Genomic DNA, 19,470 nt, shown 5'->3' on the forward strand with positions numbered 1-19,470 from the left:
GACTCATGAAAAAAAAAAAAAACCTTTTCATAGTGGAAAGCGTTCGCGGTGAAGTTCCCGTCATAGACACAGCGAGCCCCTGACGCTGTGGTTGTAGTCAAAGGCCTTGGCCATGCCGTACAGGTGCGTGGCGGCGGCGGCGACGACGAAGAAGTGGAAGATCTGGTGGGAGCTGCCCCAGATGTCAAAGGTGCCGGGGAACGAGCGCTCCGGCCAGCGCAAGGCGTAGAGGAAGGCGCCAAAGATGTACATGGCGCCGTGCAGGACGACCCAGCTGAGGCTCATGCGGGCCTCCATCTCGGCGCGGCCGTAGATGGCGGCGCCGTGAAGGACGGGGACGACGCCCGAGGTGCCGAGGGCGATGAACATGCAGGCCCGGAACGTGCGCCACTCGGGCGCGCGGAAGAACTCGATCCAGGAGACGGCGCCGCAGCCGAGGCCGAGGAGGTTGATCTTTGGGATGGGCCGTTAGCATGTTTTTCCTTCTCTTCTCGAGTTGTGTGTGTGTGTGGGGGGAGAGAAGGGAGAAGGGGGGATGCGCGAGAGAGAGCATGAGCGAGCATGAGACTCACCATCGACAGGTAAAACTTCATCAGCCCGGGGTGGCAGTAGAAGCCGTAGTACAGGGCGGGCACGTAGCTGCCGACAATGAGGAAGACGATGCCCGAGTAGTCGAGCTTGTTGCCCCACTTGGCGACCTCGGGGGAGTGGTTGGAGATGGCGTGGTAGGTGGCGCTCATGCCGAGGCAGGCGACGGCGCCGGCGAAGAAGCAGGCGAAGACGAGCACGTCGGTGGGCGCGGCGGCGCCGTAGCGCGGGGCGACGACGCCGTGCAGGACGGCGCCGGCGACGAGGAAGGCGACGGCGCCGAGGAGGTGGGACCAGATGTTGACGGACTCGTTGTGCAGGTAGCCCAGGGACCGGAGGGAGCCGAGGTACGAGTTGGAGTCCGGGCGGTAGCCCGTCAGGATGAAGGCGTTGTCGCGGCGCCAGGCGGGGAGGTCGTCCCACAGGATCAGGAGAGCCTCCTCGACCTTCTTCTCGAGGCCGGCGACCGTCGATTCCACCGAGGACAGGAGGCCTTCGGCGGTGGCGGCGGAGGAGGACGGGCGGCGGTTCCGGTTCCTGACGACGCCGGGCGCGCCGTCGGCGGAGGGTTTAGAGGCGGTCATCTTTTTTTTTCTTTCTTTTTTTTTCTTTCTATGTTTTTTTTTGTGGCGAAGCAGCGCGATGTGCTTCCTCTGAAGCTGTGTGAGTGGGAATGGGATACTTTCGTGAGGAATTACAAGTTTATGAGGGTAGGGCTCTACGATTGCTCTTTTAAACGGAGCGGTTGAGATACCTTGGATGAATCGACGTTTAACAAAGGGGGCACAACACAACCGATTCTTCGCAGTCAAAGCTAGCGCCGGTTCGCAGTGGCAGCCGCGGCAGATCAGACCACTGCTGCAGGGGCAGACACACGCGGTTCAAAGCAGACTTGGTGGGATGGGAATTGTTGGGAGTGGTCCTCCTCCATATGTCCCATACATACCATATGCACATGCTTAATGGAAATCTGGATTTCCCCCCTTGGTTCGGCGTCAGGTCCGAGGCTCGTTGGAATTCACGGGAGCCCCGTTACGGGGTGCTCAGCTGGCACCAAGTGGTTGGAGAGAATGGGCACCGCTGGGCCGTCGGTCAAATTGTTGTGCCCGCGGCACGACGAAGAGTGCCTTGAAGGCCTAGCTAGGTACAAAGGTACAGCCGGACACAAGCCTGTCGACTGTGAGACGGACACTGGATGGAGACGGGAGCGGTGGGTTCGGTGGGATTGCTGTGACATGCGCCTGGGACGATATGCAAATCTTTGCTACGAGGGGCAACATTCCCACTGTTTAGAGACTCCCCTCCCCCCGTTCCAGTTTTTTCTTTTCGTTCTCTCTTTTTTGTCGTAAATCACTACGACCCTGAAGAATTTCGAGTCAATGTCGTTCTGAGTCGCAAGTTTGAGAACCGGAGGATCATTTGCAAAACACAAGTCAGAATGTCGCCAGCATCATCCATGCAGATGCACGGCAGTGTGTCGGTTGTCCGGCTGTGCCCAAGAACCCTTGATATCATTTCAGTGCATGCTCGTGTAGGTATGTTAAAAAAAAAAAGAGGCGCTCTGCCTCTGGCTTCCGGAAAGGCCAGCCCATGTCGATGCGCGCAGGCTGTCGACTCTGTATTCCCTCCGCGACGTCTCTTTTTGCGAGCTCTCCTTGGATACGGTTGCTTTATTTCTTGCCAGACTTCTTGATGCCCTGGGTGCCCGTGTTCAAAGGTCCCTTGCCGCCGGCCTTGGCGGCCAACTCCTTGCGAGCCTTCTCCTCTAAAGGGTCATTGGGTTAGTATCGGGGCGCAGGCCGGAGAGAAAGAAGAATGATCTGAGTAGTCAGTATGACCTACCGGCGCGCTTCTTCTCGAGGAAGGCGAGATCGTCCTCATCCAGCTCCTTCGTCTGCTTCTTCGCGGCCTTGAGAGGCTTGGCCTTGCCACCTGGAGAAAGAACCTGTCAGCAAAGCGCCGGGCGGCTGACGGCCACGGAAGAGCAGCAAACGTACCTTCACGAGATGCACCGCCCATTTTTGCTGAGTCTGTCGAGGGCTTTCTGGGACGTGGAAGTCAACTTTTGGGTGTGGGAGTGTTGAGGAAATAGCAAGGCTGGAGTCGCGGAGGTTGTCGAGTCGTGGAATCGGAGAGGAGAGGAGGAAGCAGGAAGCGCTGCGCAAAGGGACGGTCGGACGTGGGGTGAAAATCGCCCCTCGTGGAGAATCGGTCTGCGGAAATAAGAGAACCCCGCTTACATTGGTTACTTTATCTTGAAACGCATTAGAGCATACATTTAACGGCAATAGTCATCTATGCGGCTTACATGCATATAAAGAGAAGAGTGCCGTCAAGTGGGTCCGACGCAGCGGCGGAACAATCCAGCTGTGACAACTGACGTCGGCTCGGTTTCCTTGGCGCCTCGATTCCTCCGGTCGGGTGTCTGTCTTCTGTTACCAAAATTCGTTCGTCGCAATTCATCATCCCAGCCAGCAACACCAGTGCTTAAGGCCAGAAAACCGTTGAACCCTTGATCGCTGAAACACCACACACACACACACACACACTCTCTCTCTCTCTCTCTCACAGTTTCATACACACATCTCGTTGTCGGCAGATAACAGCATCCTTCCTTGACGTTGCATAGCCATCACCTCTTCTCGCCCCCCTCTTTGCAGTGCCCTTCTGGTTTTCTGGTGTCGCCTTGCTTTCCTCTTCCCCTATGAGCTGAGTCGACACAGTCATCTGGTTCGCAAACAATTCCTGCCGCGCATCAGTCTTTTGTTGATCTCTGCTGACACGTCGCTGCTGCTTTTCGCGAGCAAAAAGACCTCGGGGACTTCTCCCCTGGCGGATACTGCTGCAATCAGCACACAAGAGACACCGACGTTTGAGCAGGCTGTGGAACCACGCTTGCTGTCGCATCGCACCGATGGCGTCGAGTTCAGACGAAGGCGAGATCATGGAGAATGACGCCGTGGAATTGAAGGCATCTTCACTGCCGAAGAAGTTTGAAGGAAACGGTGTTGACCGTCAAGACAGAACCCGAAATAGATACTCGGCCTCCAAATCTCCCGAGCGCGACAATTCCGCCAGGCACTACAACCCTCCGAGACGGAGCCGCTCGCCCCCGCCACGCGGCTTTAAGCGCCCCCGCGACGAGCGCGATTACGTCGGCGGAGGACGACAGGACACGCGACGCTTCCGTGTGCACTACGAGGACGGCCCACGAGACGACTACCGCCGCTCCCGCGTTTCTTACGAAGACCTGGACCGCCCCTCCTCGCGTGGCTCGAACCACAGTTACGACGGCCGTGACAGGAACCGAAGCCGAGATAGAGATACATATCGCGAGAGAGACAGGGAGCGCGATCGCGATCGAGATCGTTACCCGGACAAAAGGCCGCGCAATCGCACCAGATCACCGTACCGTCCCCCACACCACGACCGAGGAGGCCGGGATGATCACTACGGCAGAGATGGCGGGCGCGATCGCCTTACCGACTCGTTCCGTGGCTTGAAGTACGACGACCACCGAGACCGAGACTCGCGGAATGGGAACACGCCATCGAACGGGGTCGCTGTAGGAAAGGATTTTCGCGCTGCCAGAGACGATGCTAAACCTGTGAAACACTCTGCAGACGACAAGAAATCTGCTGCGTCTCCTTCTCGAGACCGGACGTCCGTCTCTCCACACTCAAAGAGGACGCGGTTCCTGCTAACGCCGGAAGGCAGCGCGCCCCAGGTGGTTGAGCCTGAACATGACTATGACGAGCCTGAGGAGCCAATGGTCATTGACGAGGAGGCCGAGATTGAGCGTCGGCGCCGGCGCCGTGATGAGTTGCTTTCAAAGTCCAACTCAGCGACTCCGCTGCTTGTTCATGCGTTGCACGCGGCTGACAAGCCGGCTGTTGCCTCCCCCTCACGAGAAGTCACACCAGGCACACCGGGCATGGGCGAAGTAGGCACTCCAGGCACAGGTAAGAAACCCAGCTCCTTCTCCTCTCCCGGCTCCGCTAAGTCTTCAGATCTCGGATCACCCGCTCAAGAAGGGAGCTCACCTGGTGCTCTTGAGATCGTGAACGAGAACGACCTCATGAACATCCACGGAGGCGGAGAAGCCACTGAAGAAGACGGCCCCTCAGCAGCGGATTACGACCCCACCGTTGACATGAAGGAAGACGAGAGGCGCGACGAAATGAGACACGGTCATGTTGGCGTGCACGGCGAAGCTCTCGATGCGCAGACCGAGGCGCAGCCCCAAGAACAGCCCCAGGAAGCGCCATCGAAGAAGCCCACGGGTGACGATGACGACGACGATTTTGACATGTTTGCCGAAGACTTCGACGACGAGAAGTATGCTGCTCCCAATCCTGCCAAGGTGGCCGTCGTGGATGAGACCAAAGCTTCGCCCGCTCTCGCTCCGCCCAACGGCGCCATCCTCGAGGGCGACGACAAGGATGGCTACTACAAGATCCGCATCGGTGAGATCTTGAACGGCCGATACCAGGTCCAGTCCACCCTGGGTAAGGGCATGTTCTCTGGTGTCGCGCGGGCCGTCGATATTACGAACAAGAAGCTGGTCGCCATCAAAATCATGAGAAATAACGACGCCCTGAGGAAGGGTGGGTTCACCGAGATAGCCATTCTGCAGAAGCTCAACGACTCCGACCCGGAGTGCCGCAAGCACATTGTCAAGTTTGAGCGACACTTTGACCACAAGGGACATCTGTGTATGGCGTTTGAACACCTCAGCTTGAACCTGCGAGAAGTACTGAAGAAATTCGGGAATAACGTCGGCATCAACTTGGGTGCGACGAGGGCATATGCTCACCAAATTTTCATCGGCCTTGCTCACATGCGGAAATGCAGTATCATCCATGCCGATCTCAAACCCGACAACATTTTAGTGCGTATCCCTGCTGTAGAGAAATTTGAGAGGATTTTCACTAACCCGCACAAGGTCAATGAAAGCCGAACCGTACTCAAGATTTGCGATTTAGGCACCGGTATCGACAAGTCCGACGCTGCGACGGCACACAACGAGATCACCCCGTACCTCGTCAGTCGCTTTTACAGAGCACCCGAGGTTATTCTCGGAATGCCCTACGACTATGCCATCGATATGTGGTCCATCGGCTGCACGTTATATGAGCTGTATACGGGCAAGATCCTCTTCGCCGGCGACAGTAACAACCAGATGCTCAAGACCATCATGGAGATCCGCGGAAAGATCACGCCCAAGCTATACAAGAGAGGCCAACTGTCAGCGATGCACTTTGACGAGCTGGGCAACTTTGTCAGCATGGAGAGGGACAAGGCGCTTGGAAAGGTATGTAATTTGCTCGTGATGATGGTTCCCTACGTCTTGCTGCTTTTCTCTTCCCCGTACTTCCAACGCTTCTGCATTGGGCTTGTTTCATACCCCGAAGCCCATGCACCAATCAGTCCCTGGGGCGTTGTTTTTGACCGACGGTCCCGAGATGGTCTAGTTGAGGCGCAATGCGACTGTAAGCGCCGAGGCGCGGCTACACATACGTATGCATCCATCCTAGACATTCTGCGGGCCGTCATGTCTGAGCGGTGGACTCGGAGAGCTTGCATTGCGATGCCCTTCGGCCACCGGAATGGTCATCAACAACCGCCACAACCAACTTTGCAGTCTTTATTTTCGGATGGTTCGGACTCGCATGGCTTGCTGGGCCCCAGTCCTCCCCAATTTGGAAGGGCCGGCCGAGCAGAACAATCCCATCTGCGGAGGACGCAGACGCGGGTAGATGTCTCAGAGTCTATTACCACGGCCGACGCATCATCTCATCTTCGCCCCCTATGTATCCCCTGTTCTGCCCCCCAACTCTCTGCACGGAGGGTCCAGCGCGTTGGTCCTATTTGTCAAAGCTGTCAGATATGATGCCACGTTCGTGGGGACCCGCCGCACGCACGCTTTCTTTTGACCTATTTTCGACTTTCGATGCGTTTGAGGAATAGAAGCGAATTTGCCCGATGGGATTCCGTCCAGCCAGCTGACTCACATTTGCTTCATATAGACAACCGCCAGGGTCCTGCCCATGGTCAAACCGACGCGTGACCTGCGCACCCGCCTCTTCGCCGCATCGGCGGGAATGAACGACGCTGAGACCAGGGATCTCAACCATTTTGTCGACCTGCTCGAGCACTGCCTGACGCTCAACCCGGAAAAGAGAATCAAGCCTGCCGACGCGCTGAAGCATCCCTTCTTCACGTCGAGGGTTGCCCCGCCGAAGCGGTAGGGTGTTGGTCATGACCATGTCTAGGAAGACGCCCATCGGGGGTGGTCGTAGCATCCTTGGGGCGTTTGTTTTGTTGGACGTGACTGCTGGGATCATCTCGTACTCTCGCGATTGGTGCACACGACTGAGTCGAGGGCGTTTGGTGGCGCGGGTTGTACAACGAGACTGCAAGCTGCGTCCTTTACCGCGATGCGCTGGCGACAGAGTATACAGAAGATGCTTAAGGCAACTAGGAATTACAAAATATCCCACAATATACCATTCTACTTACATCAGCTTTCGCCCAGTCCATCATCATCTCTCTCTCTCTCTCTCTCATATTATGGGCCCTGCTCCTACCATCACGGAGTTTTGTTGTCTTGTGATTGATCCCGGAGCGATATCACCGAGCAAGCGGTAGAAGACGGTGACAAGAGACTTGGACCGAATGGGTCAGCTCACATCATGTATGTGCGACCGTTTGCGGGCCGGCATGAGGAGGTGATCTCGGAGGCAGTGCAGTAGCTTCTGTTCCCCGCGTTTCTTCTGTTTTGCCCCTCTCATCCTCATCCGTGTCCGACGATGTCCTTTCCCCCTCACCCTTGCCTCCCTGTACGCTTGTGTGACAAGTCAAGACATCTCTCGGTGTTTCCTTCCTAGACCAGTGGTGTATGTGTATGCGATGGTGTGTGTGCGCGCGTCATTGTCTTGGGACACGCTGAGCTGTCCGGCGTCCACAGGCACGGACGGGGCTGCAATCAGGACATGCATTTCTGGAAGATGACGACGGGACGGGACGGGATGAGGCGACATTTGGTGTTTGAAGTTGCCATGCTTGGAGCCTGAACCCTTCCGAGGAGAGACTGGGGATCATTACGTCAAGGGCGCGGCGCAAGGGTCCGAAGGAGGTCGTAAGGGGTCGACGGGACTCGGAGAGCATATGGGGTCGAAGGGCCCAAGAACACTGGACAAATAAGGAAAATCATGCCCCGCCCCCCCCAATCTTCTTTGGAATGAACCCTTCTGTGCGTGGAATCGGAGGCGGTCGAGCGTAGTCTGTGGTGCCTCCCCAACTCCTTGGATTTGTCACGTCGAAAGACGGCGGGCAGAAAGGGGGGTGTGTGTTTCTGGAGTTCTAGTTCGCGAGGTTCCAGGTCCCGGATACCTTGGCGATAGGACATCTCATCAAGCAAAGAAAACATACGCACGCCATACTTCTTCCTGGCGTCGTACGTCGTCGGGGCCACTCGCTCTGGCGAGCCAGCCCGGGTTCGGTCTCGGTCTGTGGTCGGCTCATTCCGCGGGCCCGAGACCTCGCGGGGGCGTTCCCTCATCTATGGGACGAGGTTCACGATGATCACCCTCCGCGTGACCAGTTTTTATGGTGCGGACAGAAAAAGAACAAACACGCAGCGCTTACAGCCTGGGTGACGAGCCTGCTGGGACGAGGACGGCCCCCGCTCCCCTCGTCGCATTCGTACGCATCAGCCTCCAAGACATGCAGGGCCACACAGTCGATCGCAAAAACCGGACGGCGCTGAGCTCTCGCTTTGATAGCACGATTACATTACGATACGTCCCGGTGTCGGGCGGTGTAATCTCTCTCGGTTCTTGAAGTAACGTGAGCTTCTGCGCGCATGTTGTTCCGCGGGAAAGGGGGGGTGGTTCGTACGCTCTCTGTTGCAGGATTGCGCGAACGTCGTTCTTGGACCAGACGACGCGGCTGCAAGCTTGCGAGGAAGTCCTGCTGCAAGCGTGGACGAAGGCAAGCCGGCACCGGAAGTTCGTGCCTCCCAACCAGCTTTGCAGAGTCTTTGATCCTTCGCCGTCGTTGGGAGTGCATGCCGCTCAGCACATACGTCTGGCTGGGTCATCAACGGGCATCTCGGGAGTATGGTGATGGGGGAGGGAGCGGAATAAAACGGCTCGACAGCAAGCTGAACGCATCGGGGTTTCGTGATGATCCTGAACCGTTTGAATTCTGTCTACAGAAGATCGTCTACAGGAAAGGCGCGTCCTCCGTCCCCCGAGTGAAGCGATATATCGACGTCGATCCTCCGCCTGGCTGTCCGGTGAAAATGGTTTATATCCCGAGCTCCAGACGAGCCGCGTAGGCTCACGCCGAACTATCAACGAGCTGACGCCAGAGGAACCAACCGGAGGCTTCATTTGCCCAGGCGTTAGTAGCCTTGACAGTTGGCAGCAGCTATGGCAGACCTCTCTGGTGCCAGACTCTTCAGACACGCTCCCCGAGCTCATATATCAAACCCATATTCAGCCACGCCCGCTCCCGAGTCCCAGGAGGGCGCAAGGCAGCAAACGATATGCAGCAGGCAACGTGCCATGCTCGTTCCTGCCTCTACTGCTTGGATATCTTCCACTAGGCATCTGTACGGATCAGGGAACTAGTCCAGTCTATCCCCATCAAGACATGTTTATCAGACAACTGTATACCAGGACAGAAGTTAAAGCATGAGCCAGGCAGCCGGTTGCCCTGTTTTCAGTCTGCCCCTGCAGAGCAATATATCCTTAGCCACGGTGGCGAAGAAGACAGCCGTAACCTAGACACGGCCGGAGCCGTATACGAACATTGGACGAGGCACAAGGCTGAGAAGGGACGATGGGCACAAACCAGGACCGGGGGGAAGAGGCGGTGTTGCCAGAACACGAACACGGGCACAAAAAGGCGACTGCGAACGCGAGGCACGCGCGCGCGAGAGAAAGAAGGGCGCAATCTTCGCCCGCTGGCGGTAGGGGGGGTCTCAGGTTGGCAGCCTTTTTGCCTTTTTTGTTTTTTTTCCACTTTGAGCATTGTTTGCTTGCCTCATCCCACGCACACACACACACACACACACTCTCTCTCTCTCTCTCTCTCTTATCCAGCCGGCCCATCCGGCCCATCCTGCTGACCGGGCGGCAACAAAAGGGGCAATACAGTCGTCGCCTATCACGAGGGGGTTGTCGGGCCCGACTCGGAGAAGGCCAGGTTGCATCACACAAAGAAAATGGCAGACGCTGTCCTCCCCTCCCATCCCCACGCATGCAGACACACCCCCTTTTGCTTCACGACGGATTGCGGGCGCGTACCACTCCAGATGGCGTTCAGGTCAGCCTCAGGTGGGAAACGGCAATGATCCCACGGCACGGGGGAGGCTGCGTGCTGGGCATTGCCGTCAGTCGTACAACCGCACAAAAAAGGAAACCGCGAAGTGCGTGTGAATGAAGGCACCTCTAGGGGGAGGGGGTGATAAGAAGGCCGGCTGCGATGCGCATGCAGCCAAGCTACGGCGATTGTGTTATAGACCATAGATAGAAACCCCCCAAAGGGGCCCGGCGGTTTGCCACCATGCTCGAGGGGTGGAGAGTAACACGAAAAACAACAACAACGAACAGTCGTGTTTGATCGTGTTCGACTAAGAAGAGGACGGAAGATAAGGGAGGGGGTAGGTAATGAGGGGAGCGGGGAGGAGCGGGAGGAGCGGGAGGACGAGGCAATCTAGATCGCACACGGCGGCGCCATGTCAACATGAGTCGCAGGTTCGAGTGCCGTATGCAAGCTGCCGGTCGATGGTCAGATTCTCCACGATGCGACAGAACGTACCACAGCTACTACTACTACTACTACTACTACTACTACTACTACTTGGCATCTCGCCTGCCTTGCGTGGGCGGTTGGACGAGAACGAATTGCATCGGGAAGCGCCAGGTGTCACGATGCCGTCGTTACACCGAACCTCCCCGGGGCAGTACCACGCTGGAAGTCACGATGCGGGCGGCCGAGATCTACACTATTGGCGGTTGTGCGCCGGCGTCGGCCGTGCCCGGTAGTGCCCGGTAGTGCCGAACGGAGACGGCGGGGGGGGGGGGGGGGGGGCTCGATCAACGAGGCGGGGGGTTAGGGCGGAGAGAGTGACAGAGAGTCAGGGAGAGCGAAAGAGAGACCGGGAACGGGGTCCTTGGAACGGACAGCGCTGTCGTCAACTTTGTAAGTGTATTCGTACCTAGATAGAGGAACCAGAGGGCGGCCGACGGACTCATCGTGCAAGGCTTGCGGGTTGTCGCCCGCTATCAAACCAAACAGGACTCAAGACCAAACAGCCAAGGAAGCTTCCAACGATGGTCGTCTTAGAGCGGCCGATTGAGGCGGGGGGAGAGAGGGAGAGAGAGTAGGGGAGACGGGCGCCGTACCCAGCAAGGCAAAGGGGCACGCCGCACGACGCATCGTATCTCTCCCCTTGAGGCTAGGCTTGGCTTGGCTTGGCTTGGTGTCGTCCAACGACGACGAATGACGACCAACGACGACTCGCAGAAGCGCTGGAATGTAGCCGGCAGGGCGCCAAGAGCCCGTTCGATGCGGCCCCGGAAGTCGAAGTAATGGATCGGCCCCAAAACTCTCGCCTTATCTCTCTCCCTCTCTCTCGCTCTCTTTGGGGGGGGGGGGCCCTAGCTTCGACGTCCACAGTCATGTTGCTTGTTTTCTAAGAAAAGACCGCGTGCAGATCGCCCATGTTTCCACCCGAGGCGTTGCATTCTCTTCTTCGCGTTGCATCGGGAGAGACTCGAGAGTACCATCCAGTCGATCACAGAGGACCACAAGTCCTCGAGGGTCTCTTACACTAGGTACTCCCCTCCCCCCTTTCCCACTTCGCACCCTTTGGGGTCGGCGCCGGCCCCTTGGAATGCTCGCTCGGGCTGGCGCTGGCTTCCTTGGCTTCCTTGGCTTCTTTGGACCCTGGAGCCATCAAAACCGTCCTGCGTTTCTGGTTTCTGGTGGCATCAATGCCCCCGCCGCCGGCCGCCCTCCCCCCCTTCCTCCCGCGTCTCAAGGGAGGGGGTTAGCGTTAAAGATCTGACAACGGGAGCACACGACGTGATGGGAAAAACCGCGCTTGACGCAAGAGGTGTGAGGCCATTATGGACAGGGAAAAAATAATAATGAAGGTCCAGGCGCACAAGCCGCCGCACGCATGTTTCTAGCCGCTCTCAGAGGGATTCCCTCAATGATTGGTGGTGGGTTTCCCGCCCTCCCCCTCCGGCCCAGCGGGGGGGGACCGCATGTCCCAATGGCAGTTTGAGGTTCGTTGAATCACCCCACGATTGTTCGATACTGAGCGGGAGGAGGAGGCAAAAGCGCGCGCATGCGCACGTTGAGATGGGGGTAAAGGAGGCATGACGGGATTCAGTGATGTGCAGGACGGGGTCCAATGATGAATATGCCCGTCATCTGAAGGCTTTTGACCAACGAGACGTCGGCTCTTGACTAAAGTAGGTACTGCGTAGTGCTAGCCCATCTATCTCGAGGGCGCAGGTTTAAGAAAAAAAAATCAAAAAAAAAAAATCGCGGAAGCTAGCAACCGTCTCGATTCTCTCCCACCCCTAACCTCCTTTTTCTTGATACATGGTATAGAGCATGATATCACGAATTCGTCAAACCGGGAAGGGATCTCCACCATCGAGATGTCTCACACTTTGCGCCATCCCTCTCTGCCATGGCGGCGGTCAGTTCGCAACCCACTAACGGCGGGAACCGTCGGGAGGAGGGGTGGGAAGTGTGGTCCTCACGAACCACCGTCGACGGTCTCTTTCGTCTTCCAGACTAGAACGTGACACAAACAAACAAACAGAGAGAGAGGATCGAGGATATCGAAGATCAAATCCCACACACCCCCCGGCGGGACACCACACAAGATAACGCCGCCGGTGCGGCCAGCATTCGATTCGATTCGAATCGAATCGTCAAACGGATCTGCGAAACTCACTAACGAATACATTGACTCCATGTTGATTGACAATGGCTGAGTTTCTGACAGTGGCCGAATCGTAGTGGATCGTGTCCGCCGCCGCCGACGTCGTGATCGTCATCGGCGATTCTCTCTCACGTCCCCCTTCGCGCTCAACGCATCTCAAACCAAGCCCCGAAAGGGTAGCATTCCATTCTGGAAGGGCCGGCCGCCTTAGCGCGGCAATGCCTTACGTGTGCGAGGGGGGCGGTGTGTGGAGTTGATGAGTGAGGCCATGTTCACCGTCGCGCAGTGAGTGCTCGCTCGTTCGAATCGTGAACCGGTCCCATTGTCCGCCCTGAGGCCTCTTCTGGTTGTGGGTGGAGGCTCAGGAACCTGCCAACCCCCGGCCGCCAATGATTCTTTTTGGGTTTGCGATTGACAAGTGTTTCGTTTGGACACCTCCGGTTTGCCGCTGCCTGGCACTGCGTTCGCCCAATGACGAAGCTTCTTGGTGATGGGATATCCCGGCCAGCGCCTCTCGCCTCTCATCTGCCATCAATTGTGCGAACCGCCCGGGCCGTCTGCCCATGCAACAACCAGCGTATAGCCTACAGCCTAAAATGGACTGAATGATCGCGATCCGCCAGGTGCAAGTTGCAATTTGATTGCTGGCTTGCATCCATCCCTGATCCAGTCTTTTGGTGTCCGAGTTAACCGGGGTTGTGTGCGTGTGTGCGAATGTCGGCTTGTCAGGAAAATCCCCGCGGTGTAGCATGTTGTTTTCAGTAGAGTGTGTAGCCTGCGTTTAACCCACTCGCGCTATATCAAATCCGTGCATAACTTTGGCACATCGCGATGAACGTCATCCGTCAAACGATTCGCTGATGGTCAGAGTGTGCCCGGAGCCGCACGTCATTGATGGGCTCGCTCGACGGGCTCGAGGTCCGTGATGAAGGGAGTTGAGTCATATTCCTGACTAGGCTCTAGGTGCCGGACAGCAGCGGCGGACTTGCAAATGAAAATCCCGACTGGCTTTGGTCTGGGGCCCCGTTTGTTCAATGTGACGATTGTGATTCGGGTGTCGTCCCGAGACAAACACAAACACAAACACAAACACACACACACACACATACACATACACACACATACACGCACGTCTCTGATCCATTTGTCAGTCGCAACAGCCTCAGTTCTGAGAGTTCTAGACCGTCGCGGCGCTCGGTCCCTGCACTGCACTTTCGTGGCAGCGCCTCGTCGTCACGGGGTCTCAACTTGGACCCTCGAGAGACCCCTATATGCTCGAATACCGCTTTAGCAAGGCAGCTTTGGGTACGCGAACGAACGGCGCGGCCTTCGCACCTGGCCTTGGAGGCCCGACGAGCACGGGTCGACCATGAGATGGGCCCGCAGGGATGGGTACATCACTCTGTTTTGTTGTGAGGACCGCTGTCTTGGACAACCTATCAAGCCCGTGAACTCTGGTCCGGCGTTTGTGCCGAGCAGCAAAATGACTTTTGGCCCGTTCGCTATCCCAGGGGGGGCAGGATGAGACACTGTTGGCAGAGCCAGCCGCAACTCACCTGGCCTGCACTTTGACGTTCAGAGAGAGGGGCTTACTGATCGAGAGGGTTTGAGACGACGCGAAATGGACGAGACCTCCGGCCCACCGAGCCTTTTTTTTTCCAAGTTTAAGCTGTCGGCCATGCTTCGGCGTGTGAACGAACGGATGGCTGAGTGCATTTCGGTCATCCCCAAGACGTGGGCACGTCTGTTTGCTTCTTCCCGTCAGCTGGCAGGTGGCCATTGATGAGCGAGACGCACCAGGCCGACCACAAATTGCGATCTTCCCGGCACTGCGAAAGTATCGTGAGCATCCCGAGTCCCGCAGGCGCTGAATCGCCCAAAGACTTTATTCAAGGGAGACCGAGCCGAGGCTTGCAGACGGAGGCGACTCGCTGGCCCGCTTGTTGGCGAACCGAGAAGGTAGGGAGGGAGGAAACGAATGGTTGTCTTGTTACACAGCAAGCAATAGTCTGCCTTTGCCTCGTGTTTCCTCGTGACTCTCAGTGAATGAGTCTTGGATGATATGCAAGATTGCCATGTGGTCCAGGACGGGGTAAGCAAGCGGGCGTTGTTCAAGGTCGTAATATTGGTTCCAAGAAGGTTCCATCCCACCCGCGCCTGGCCATTGATTTCGACTTGTCTGGCCCCCTGTCATGTCGACGGAAGGGGGGACCGTTCGAGTCTATCGTGCAACGGCCGTCATCGATGTGCCGCTCGCTGGCTGGCTTGCATTTGCGCATCTGTCCTGGGAAGAGACTCATTACGAATGACGCACAACGAGGGTTATGTGTTGCGGGCTGGCCGGGGTAGACGGTTCGGTTCGGTTCGATCAACTCTCGTCTGTAACCACGTCCGAGTCGCAGGATGATTTGATGAGCGCTAGGTCCTTTGCCTGGCCAGTGTTGCCTAGCCGAAGGAGTGTCCAGGAAGAATGCAATATGATCGGCTCATTTGGTAGGGTTGCACTGTGAGTCGCATCTATAGCAGGAAAAAAGGCCGACCAATATTGATCAACCGCTTTCCGGGGTCTCGTCAAGGGCATCAACGTGCCCGGGATGCCAATACACGGCAAGGGCATCATCAAACAAGAAATGGGGGGGAAACGGGCGCGCTGATTGGAACCCACTCCGACGGGTTTCCTTTCCAGTTGGAGGCAACTCTGGTCATGGCATGAATAGATCGGCTCCCCGAGTGACGGACAGGTGGGCCAAGTATGGCATGTTTGAGGTGCGTTGCGAGCAACATCGGATCACCTCGGAGTCCAAGCTCAAGTTGGCAGGAAGAAGGCTGGATGGGTTTGGCTCGGACTCTTAATGTGACCCGTTTAACTGTCGATCCCCCCCTGCCTTGACGAAGCGCGCCGCCGCGCAAGTGAGCGTTGGTGATGGAATTTGTTATTGACTTGCTTTACTATGTATGTGACAGCTTGGAGCCTTGTGTAGCAGGAATGCTGGCCCGTCTCGGAGCAAAAGCATGGGGGGCAACCCCATAAGCTTTGATAACGGAGCGGCAAGGGAAATGATACTTGACAGGCAGCACGTCTGTGATGCACTGAGCCAGAGGTCTACGAGCCATGCCGGTATCTCCAAGTCAGTGGAGCGAGTAAGACCACGATGAATGATGGGCTGTCATGGTCTCGCCTGCTGTTTGACGACAGACGGTGCTCCCCTCCAGGACGAGCATGTCGCCATTTGCCTGAATAATGTATCCATGGAATGCTGGCTCGATTGTGCCTAGCCTGGCTGCCAGCCGCGCGATGGAGGAGCATTCCACTATCAACTGGAATGCGCAGCGTGTATAACTTGCCCATGTATATGGACGGACCATGTTTCCGAGACTCGGGTATCTCACATTCGTTGTCGCCTGGCTAGTTAATGTATCTTGGTGACTTCAGTCCAGCAATGGTGATTTGACGTGAACCCCTACACCAACAGCCGGCTGCCCTGGCCCAAACGCCTCGACTTGATTCTCACCCTAGGCACATTCCCCGAAAGCATCACCGCAATGTGTCGTATCACTCCGAAGGAACATGCCCGGGCAGGATGATATGCCCGTGATGTTTCGCGGCTGGACGCTATTCCCGACAAGGCAGCACGAGAATGATAGTCTGCGTCTCCTGTGCAGTTGCCATGGCATACGATCTATCTTGTTGCCAAACAGCAAGATGGCAGCCCTGCACTGAGCCAATCGGCAACGGTTGCGGACGTTGGAGTCTCTAAGCAGCGCGTAAGCAATGTATAGGTAGTGTACGGAGTACATGCACGAATACAGGAGGCACCTCCTCCACTGCGATGCTCCAACGAATCAGGCATAGACGGGCGCAACACATCCAAGCTGGTAGGTCTCAGAGCACGGACGGCAGCGTGGCTTCAGCGAAAAGTCTAAACCCCAAGCAACGGTGGGACGAGGCCGCTACCTAATCTATGGGAAATCGAGGGCATGCCGAGATTAATATCAGCGTGGCATCGTATTGGTCGGTGTAGCGGTTCGAGGGCTGATGGGCTTGTCGATTGCCCATGTTCTGGCAGCGTGGGTTTCAGTCCTTATCCATTTTCGGTTGACTTCAGCAAGTCATCCCAGGACGACACAGTCATGGCCCGATATGAGGCCATAAACCTGATAACCCTCCGATGCGGGGGACGCAGGGAGGCTTTCTCGACGGGCGTTTGCAGTGCGTGCGAGCCAAGGCCCGAGAAACAGAGGAATAAGAAAGGTGAGCAACAACAATGGCAAATGAAGGCAGTACGGAGTAGTATCCGTAGAATGCGGTTGATCATAACTCACGATCCCTCACCACTCAATTCTTTTCCGTTCCCGGGCTTGGACAAGACGGATGGATAGATGCACCGGGTCAGTTTCTCTGGCCGGTCCAAGATGCTCTGCCGGCTCCACGTCCGAGCAAAGCAGCGGCAGGTACCGGTAATGGGGAGGACGGATGTTTGGTGCAGCCTTGACATTGAAGACGGGGCGGCATCGTGCTCCATCTAGATTGAGCGATCAGCATAGCGTGAGAGCAGCGCTGGGTACCTGGTAAATGACGTTTCACAATCGAGCCTCGCTTGAGGGTTACTTGTGGGTTGAAGTGTTTGGGTGCTTTGTCCGCCACGGAGTCGCAGACAGACGGAGAGCTGAGGGTGGTGTCGTCAATCTGCCGAGTTCCACGGCCACTCCCTGGGCTTTGTGAGGCTGGGGCCGGTCTCGAGCGGCTGGAACATGTCTTTTTGGGGTGGGCCAATTCGGAATTCAGATGGTTGGGCCCGATCGGCAACGGGCGGGTGATGATGGAATGCGCTGGTGACGCATCCGGACCCGTACGCGTACCTATGCGTACCGGCACGGCAGTCAATCATCTGCCGGCTGCGAAGCCGGTGTGGTGGCAGCATCAGCCTTTAGGGCCTGGACATCGCCAACGCTTGGTTGGTTGTGCTTGTCTCTGCGTCAGCCACTCCCCCATCCTCGTTCGTTGCTCTGGATTTCGGCATTGAGGTTCTTGACGGTTATTGGCCTCCTTGTCTGCATCGTTTCTCACGCAGCGGTGGCGGTAGACGCCTGAGACGGAGCTGGAGGCTAACAAGGATCAGTGGGTCTGCAGGAGGGAACGCTGTCATTAGCACGGCGTGATATCACTCGGGTGCCCAAGCCCATCATGTCATACGTGTACCGGTAATCCATAGGATGAAGTGCATGGGGTACCCGGAGCCAGCGTCGCAGATTTCGGGACGAATCCAGGGTGAGATTCATCACAAGAAGTCGGATCCAATATCGACAGGGTCCCAGAGCATGATCGGGGCGGTCGGTCGAGACTCGGGAGAGCGAGACTGTGGACCGCCAAAAGGCGGCGTTGGAAGCGCGTGAACATTTCGAGATTTGCAGGGACGGCATGGACGGCATGGACGGAAGAGTTGGACGATGAGATCTGGCAGATACGCTAGGCCGAACAAGGCAAGTGTGGCCCGTACGGTACTACAGTACGTCGATGCAGTTCCATGCGCAGACCGCTTGTTTCTTTTCCTGGGGTGTGAGGAGCGGCATCGTATTGTAGCCTGAGGCTAAAGAGCAGAAGAGGAGAGTTGAGACCTCAGGCAGCCACATGGAATGGAATGGAACAGCAGGAGTAGGAGAGGAAGGAACTGTAAACTGGACTGGCAGGTGGTAGGTAGACCGGCGGATGGGAAAGGAAGGCGGGCAGGTGGCAGGTGGCAGGCTGGCAGGTGCAGCCGCTTCCACCTCGTCCCGCGATTGGCTCCAGAAGGAGACGGCGGAAACGGGGAACGAAGGAAGGAAGGAAGGAAGGAAGGAAGAAAAAGGAAGGAATAAAGGAAGGAAAGAAGCTAGGCGGGCGCAGCACGGACTCTACCTGCCAACCAACCTTCTCTCCCGTCCTCTCATTCCCTTCCCATCATCCTTCGTCGTTGCATCCTTTGCAGAGATAGACACCGCTGGTTGTGTCTCGCCATTCGACACCCCAAGCCAAGCGCCAACCTCACTCGATTGTAGTGAGGTGCCCTGCTACATTCCCACTCTCTGCTCTGCTCTGCTCTGGTCGAAATCCGGCGCACCCAACCCGGCTTTGCTTCAACGCATTGCTGCGGCACAGACCAACTCCTGACACCAGATGCATCACAGCGCCTAGCACCAACACCAGCGGCAGCAGCGACAGCAGCGACAGCAGCAGCAGCAGCAGCAGCAGCAGCAGGCGGAACGCCATGGACCATGGACTTGGGCCTAGACTGGATGTCATGGCACACATCCTCCACATGCAACCGCGTGCCGAAGAACACATTGGAAATGCCTCCCTCCCCATGTAGCGGAGCCGAGACTATTGCTTCCACTGACCCACCCATCAACTCATCTATGATCTGACCAGCCAAGTGCCAGCATCAGGGCGCTCTACGAATACACTACTACCGTACTCCGTACTCTTTCGGACCCAAGGCAGCATCTGCCAATCTGCTGGGCGACGGGTCCGCCACGGCCACCAACGCCATAACGAGGACCGCCGAGACGCAGGAGATGATGAGAACCGGGGCGAAGGGGCGGTATGGTGTCTCTCCATGCCCTCCTTCTACTTCATACCCGATGAATATTCTCAATCCCTCACTACAAATAGGTCGGTGCTTCCTGACGAGTGGCCACCGGCGGTATGTCAAGAACATGCAACTGGATGCTACACTGCATCGTGAACCGTGGGCTCCTTGCTTCAATAGGACGCTCAAATTTGCTTGTTGAGTCGGTGGGATCAGCGTTTACAGACCATTATATGGGCCTTCCACATCATAATCCATCATAGCCCCGTCGTCGACAGCCTCACTCCTCGGGAATTTGTGCCCGGGGACCCCTGTCCCCATGCCCCGTTGGCCGTTACG

At 56.9% G+C, this 19,470-nt stretch overlaps 7 protein-coding genes across 7 annotated transcripts; 4 read left to right on the forward strand and 3 right to left on the reverse strand.

Annotated features, from left to right (window-relative positions):
- Positions 1 to 60: 60 nt before the first annotated feature.
- Positions 61 to 1,172, reverse strand: LY79DRAFT_518391 (hemolysin III family channel protein; the record flags this gene model as incomplete). The annotated part of the gene is made up of 2 exons (XM_060555028.1): positions 61 to 453; positions 573 to 1,172. 2 exons carry the CDS (start codon positions 1,170 to 1,172, stop codon positions 61 to 63), a joined length of 993 nt encoding a protein of 330 aa, XP_060412656.1.
- A 1,086-nt stretch (positions 1,173 to 2,258) lies between these two features.
- LY79DRAFT_670852 (translation machinery associated TMA7) lies at positions 2,259 to 2,607 on the reverse strand (the record flags this gene model as incomplete). The annotated part of the gene is made up of 3 exons (XM_060563832.1): positions 2,259 to 2,353; positions 2,431 to 2,520; positions 2,586 to 2,607. The coding sequence occupies 3 exons, from the start codon at positions 2,605 to 2,607 to the stop codon at positions 2,259 to 2,261; spliced, it is 207 nt and encodes a 68-aa protein (XP_060412657.1).
- Positions 2,608 to 3,061: 454 nt separating this feature from the next.
- LY79DRAFT_557973 (kinase-like domain-containing protein) lies at positions 3,062 to 7,114 on the forward strand. The gene is made up of 5 exons (XM_060558146.1): positions 3,062 to 4,251; positions 4,306 to 4,550; positions 4,599 to 5,479; positions 5,534 to 5,902; positions 6,618 to 7,114. Exons 1-5 carry the CDS (start codon positions 3,503 to 3,505, stop codon positions 6,837 to 6,839), a joined length of 2,466 nt encoding a protein of 821 aa, XP_060412658.1. The 5' UTR covers positions 3,062 to 3,502; the 3' UTR covers positions 6,840 to 7,114.
- Positions 7,115 to 8,406: 1,292 nt separating this feature from the next.
- On the forward strand, positions 8,407 to 9,125 carry LY79DRAFT_262257 (uncharacterized protein). Its single transcript, XM_060551951.1, has one exon. It carries the CDS (start codon positions 8,456 to 8,458, stop codon positions 8,930 to 8,932), a length of 477 nt encoding a protein of 158 aa, XP_060412659.1. The 5' UTR covers positions 8,407 to 8,455; the 3' UTR covers positions 8,933 to 9,125.
- A 132-nt stretch (positions 9,126 to 9,257) lies between these two features.
- Positions 9,258 to 10,154, forward strand: LY79DRAFT_262246 (uncharacterized protein). The gene has a single exon (XM_060551950.1). The coding sequence runs from the start codon at positions 9,439 to 9,441 to the stop codon at positions 10,039 to 10,041; it is 603 nt and encodes a 200-aa protein (XP_060412660.1). The 5' UTR covers positions 9,258 to 9,438; the 3' UTR covers positions 10,042 to 10,154.
- Positions 10,155 to 13,436: 3,282 nt separating this feature from the next.
- On the forward strand, positions 13,437 to 13,987 carry LY79DRAFT_262264 (uncharacterized protein). Its single transcript, XM_060551952.1, has one exon. The coding sequence runs from the start codon at positions 13,557 to 13,559 to the stop codon at positions 13,854 to 13,856; it is 300 nt and encodes a 99-aa protein (XP_060412661.1). The 5' UTR covers positions 13,437 to 13,556; the 3' UTR covers positions 13,857 to 13,987.
- A 4,475-nt stretch (positions 13,988 to 18,462) lies between these two features.
- On the reverse strand, positions 18,463 to 19,314 carry LY79DRAFT_557992 (uncharacterized protein). The gene has a single exon (XM_060558147.1). It carries the CDS (start codon positions 18,946 to 18,948, stop codon positions 18,490 to 18,492), a length of 459 nt encoding a protein of 152 aa, XP_060412662.1. The 5' UTR covers positions 18,949 to 19,314; the 3' UTR covers positions 18,463 to 18,489.
- Between the last annotated feature and the right edge of the window lie 156 nt (positions 19,315 to 19,470).

This window comes from Colletotrichum navitas (assembly GCF_030913465.1).
Source record: "Colletotrichum navitas strain CBS 125086 chromosome Unknown LY79scaffold_42, whole genome shotgun sequence".
NCBI lineage: Eukaryota > Fungi > Ascomycota > Sordariomycetes > Glomerellales > Glomerellaceae > Colletotrichum > Colletotrichum navitas.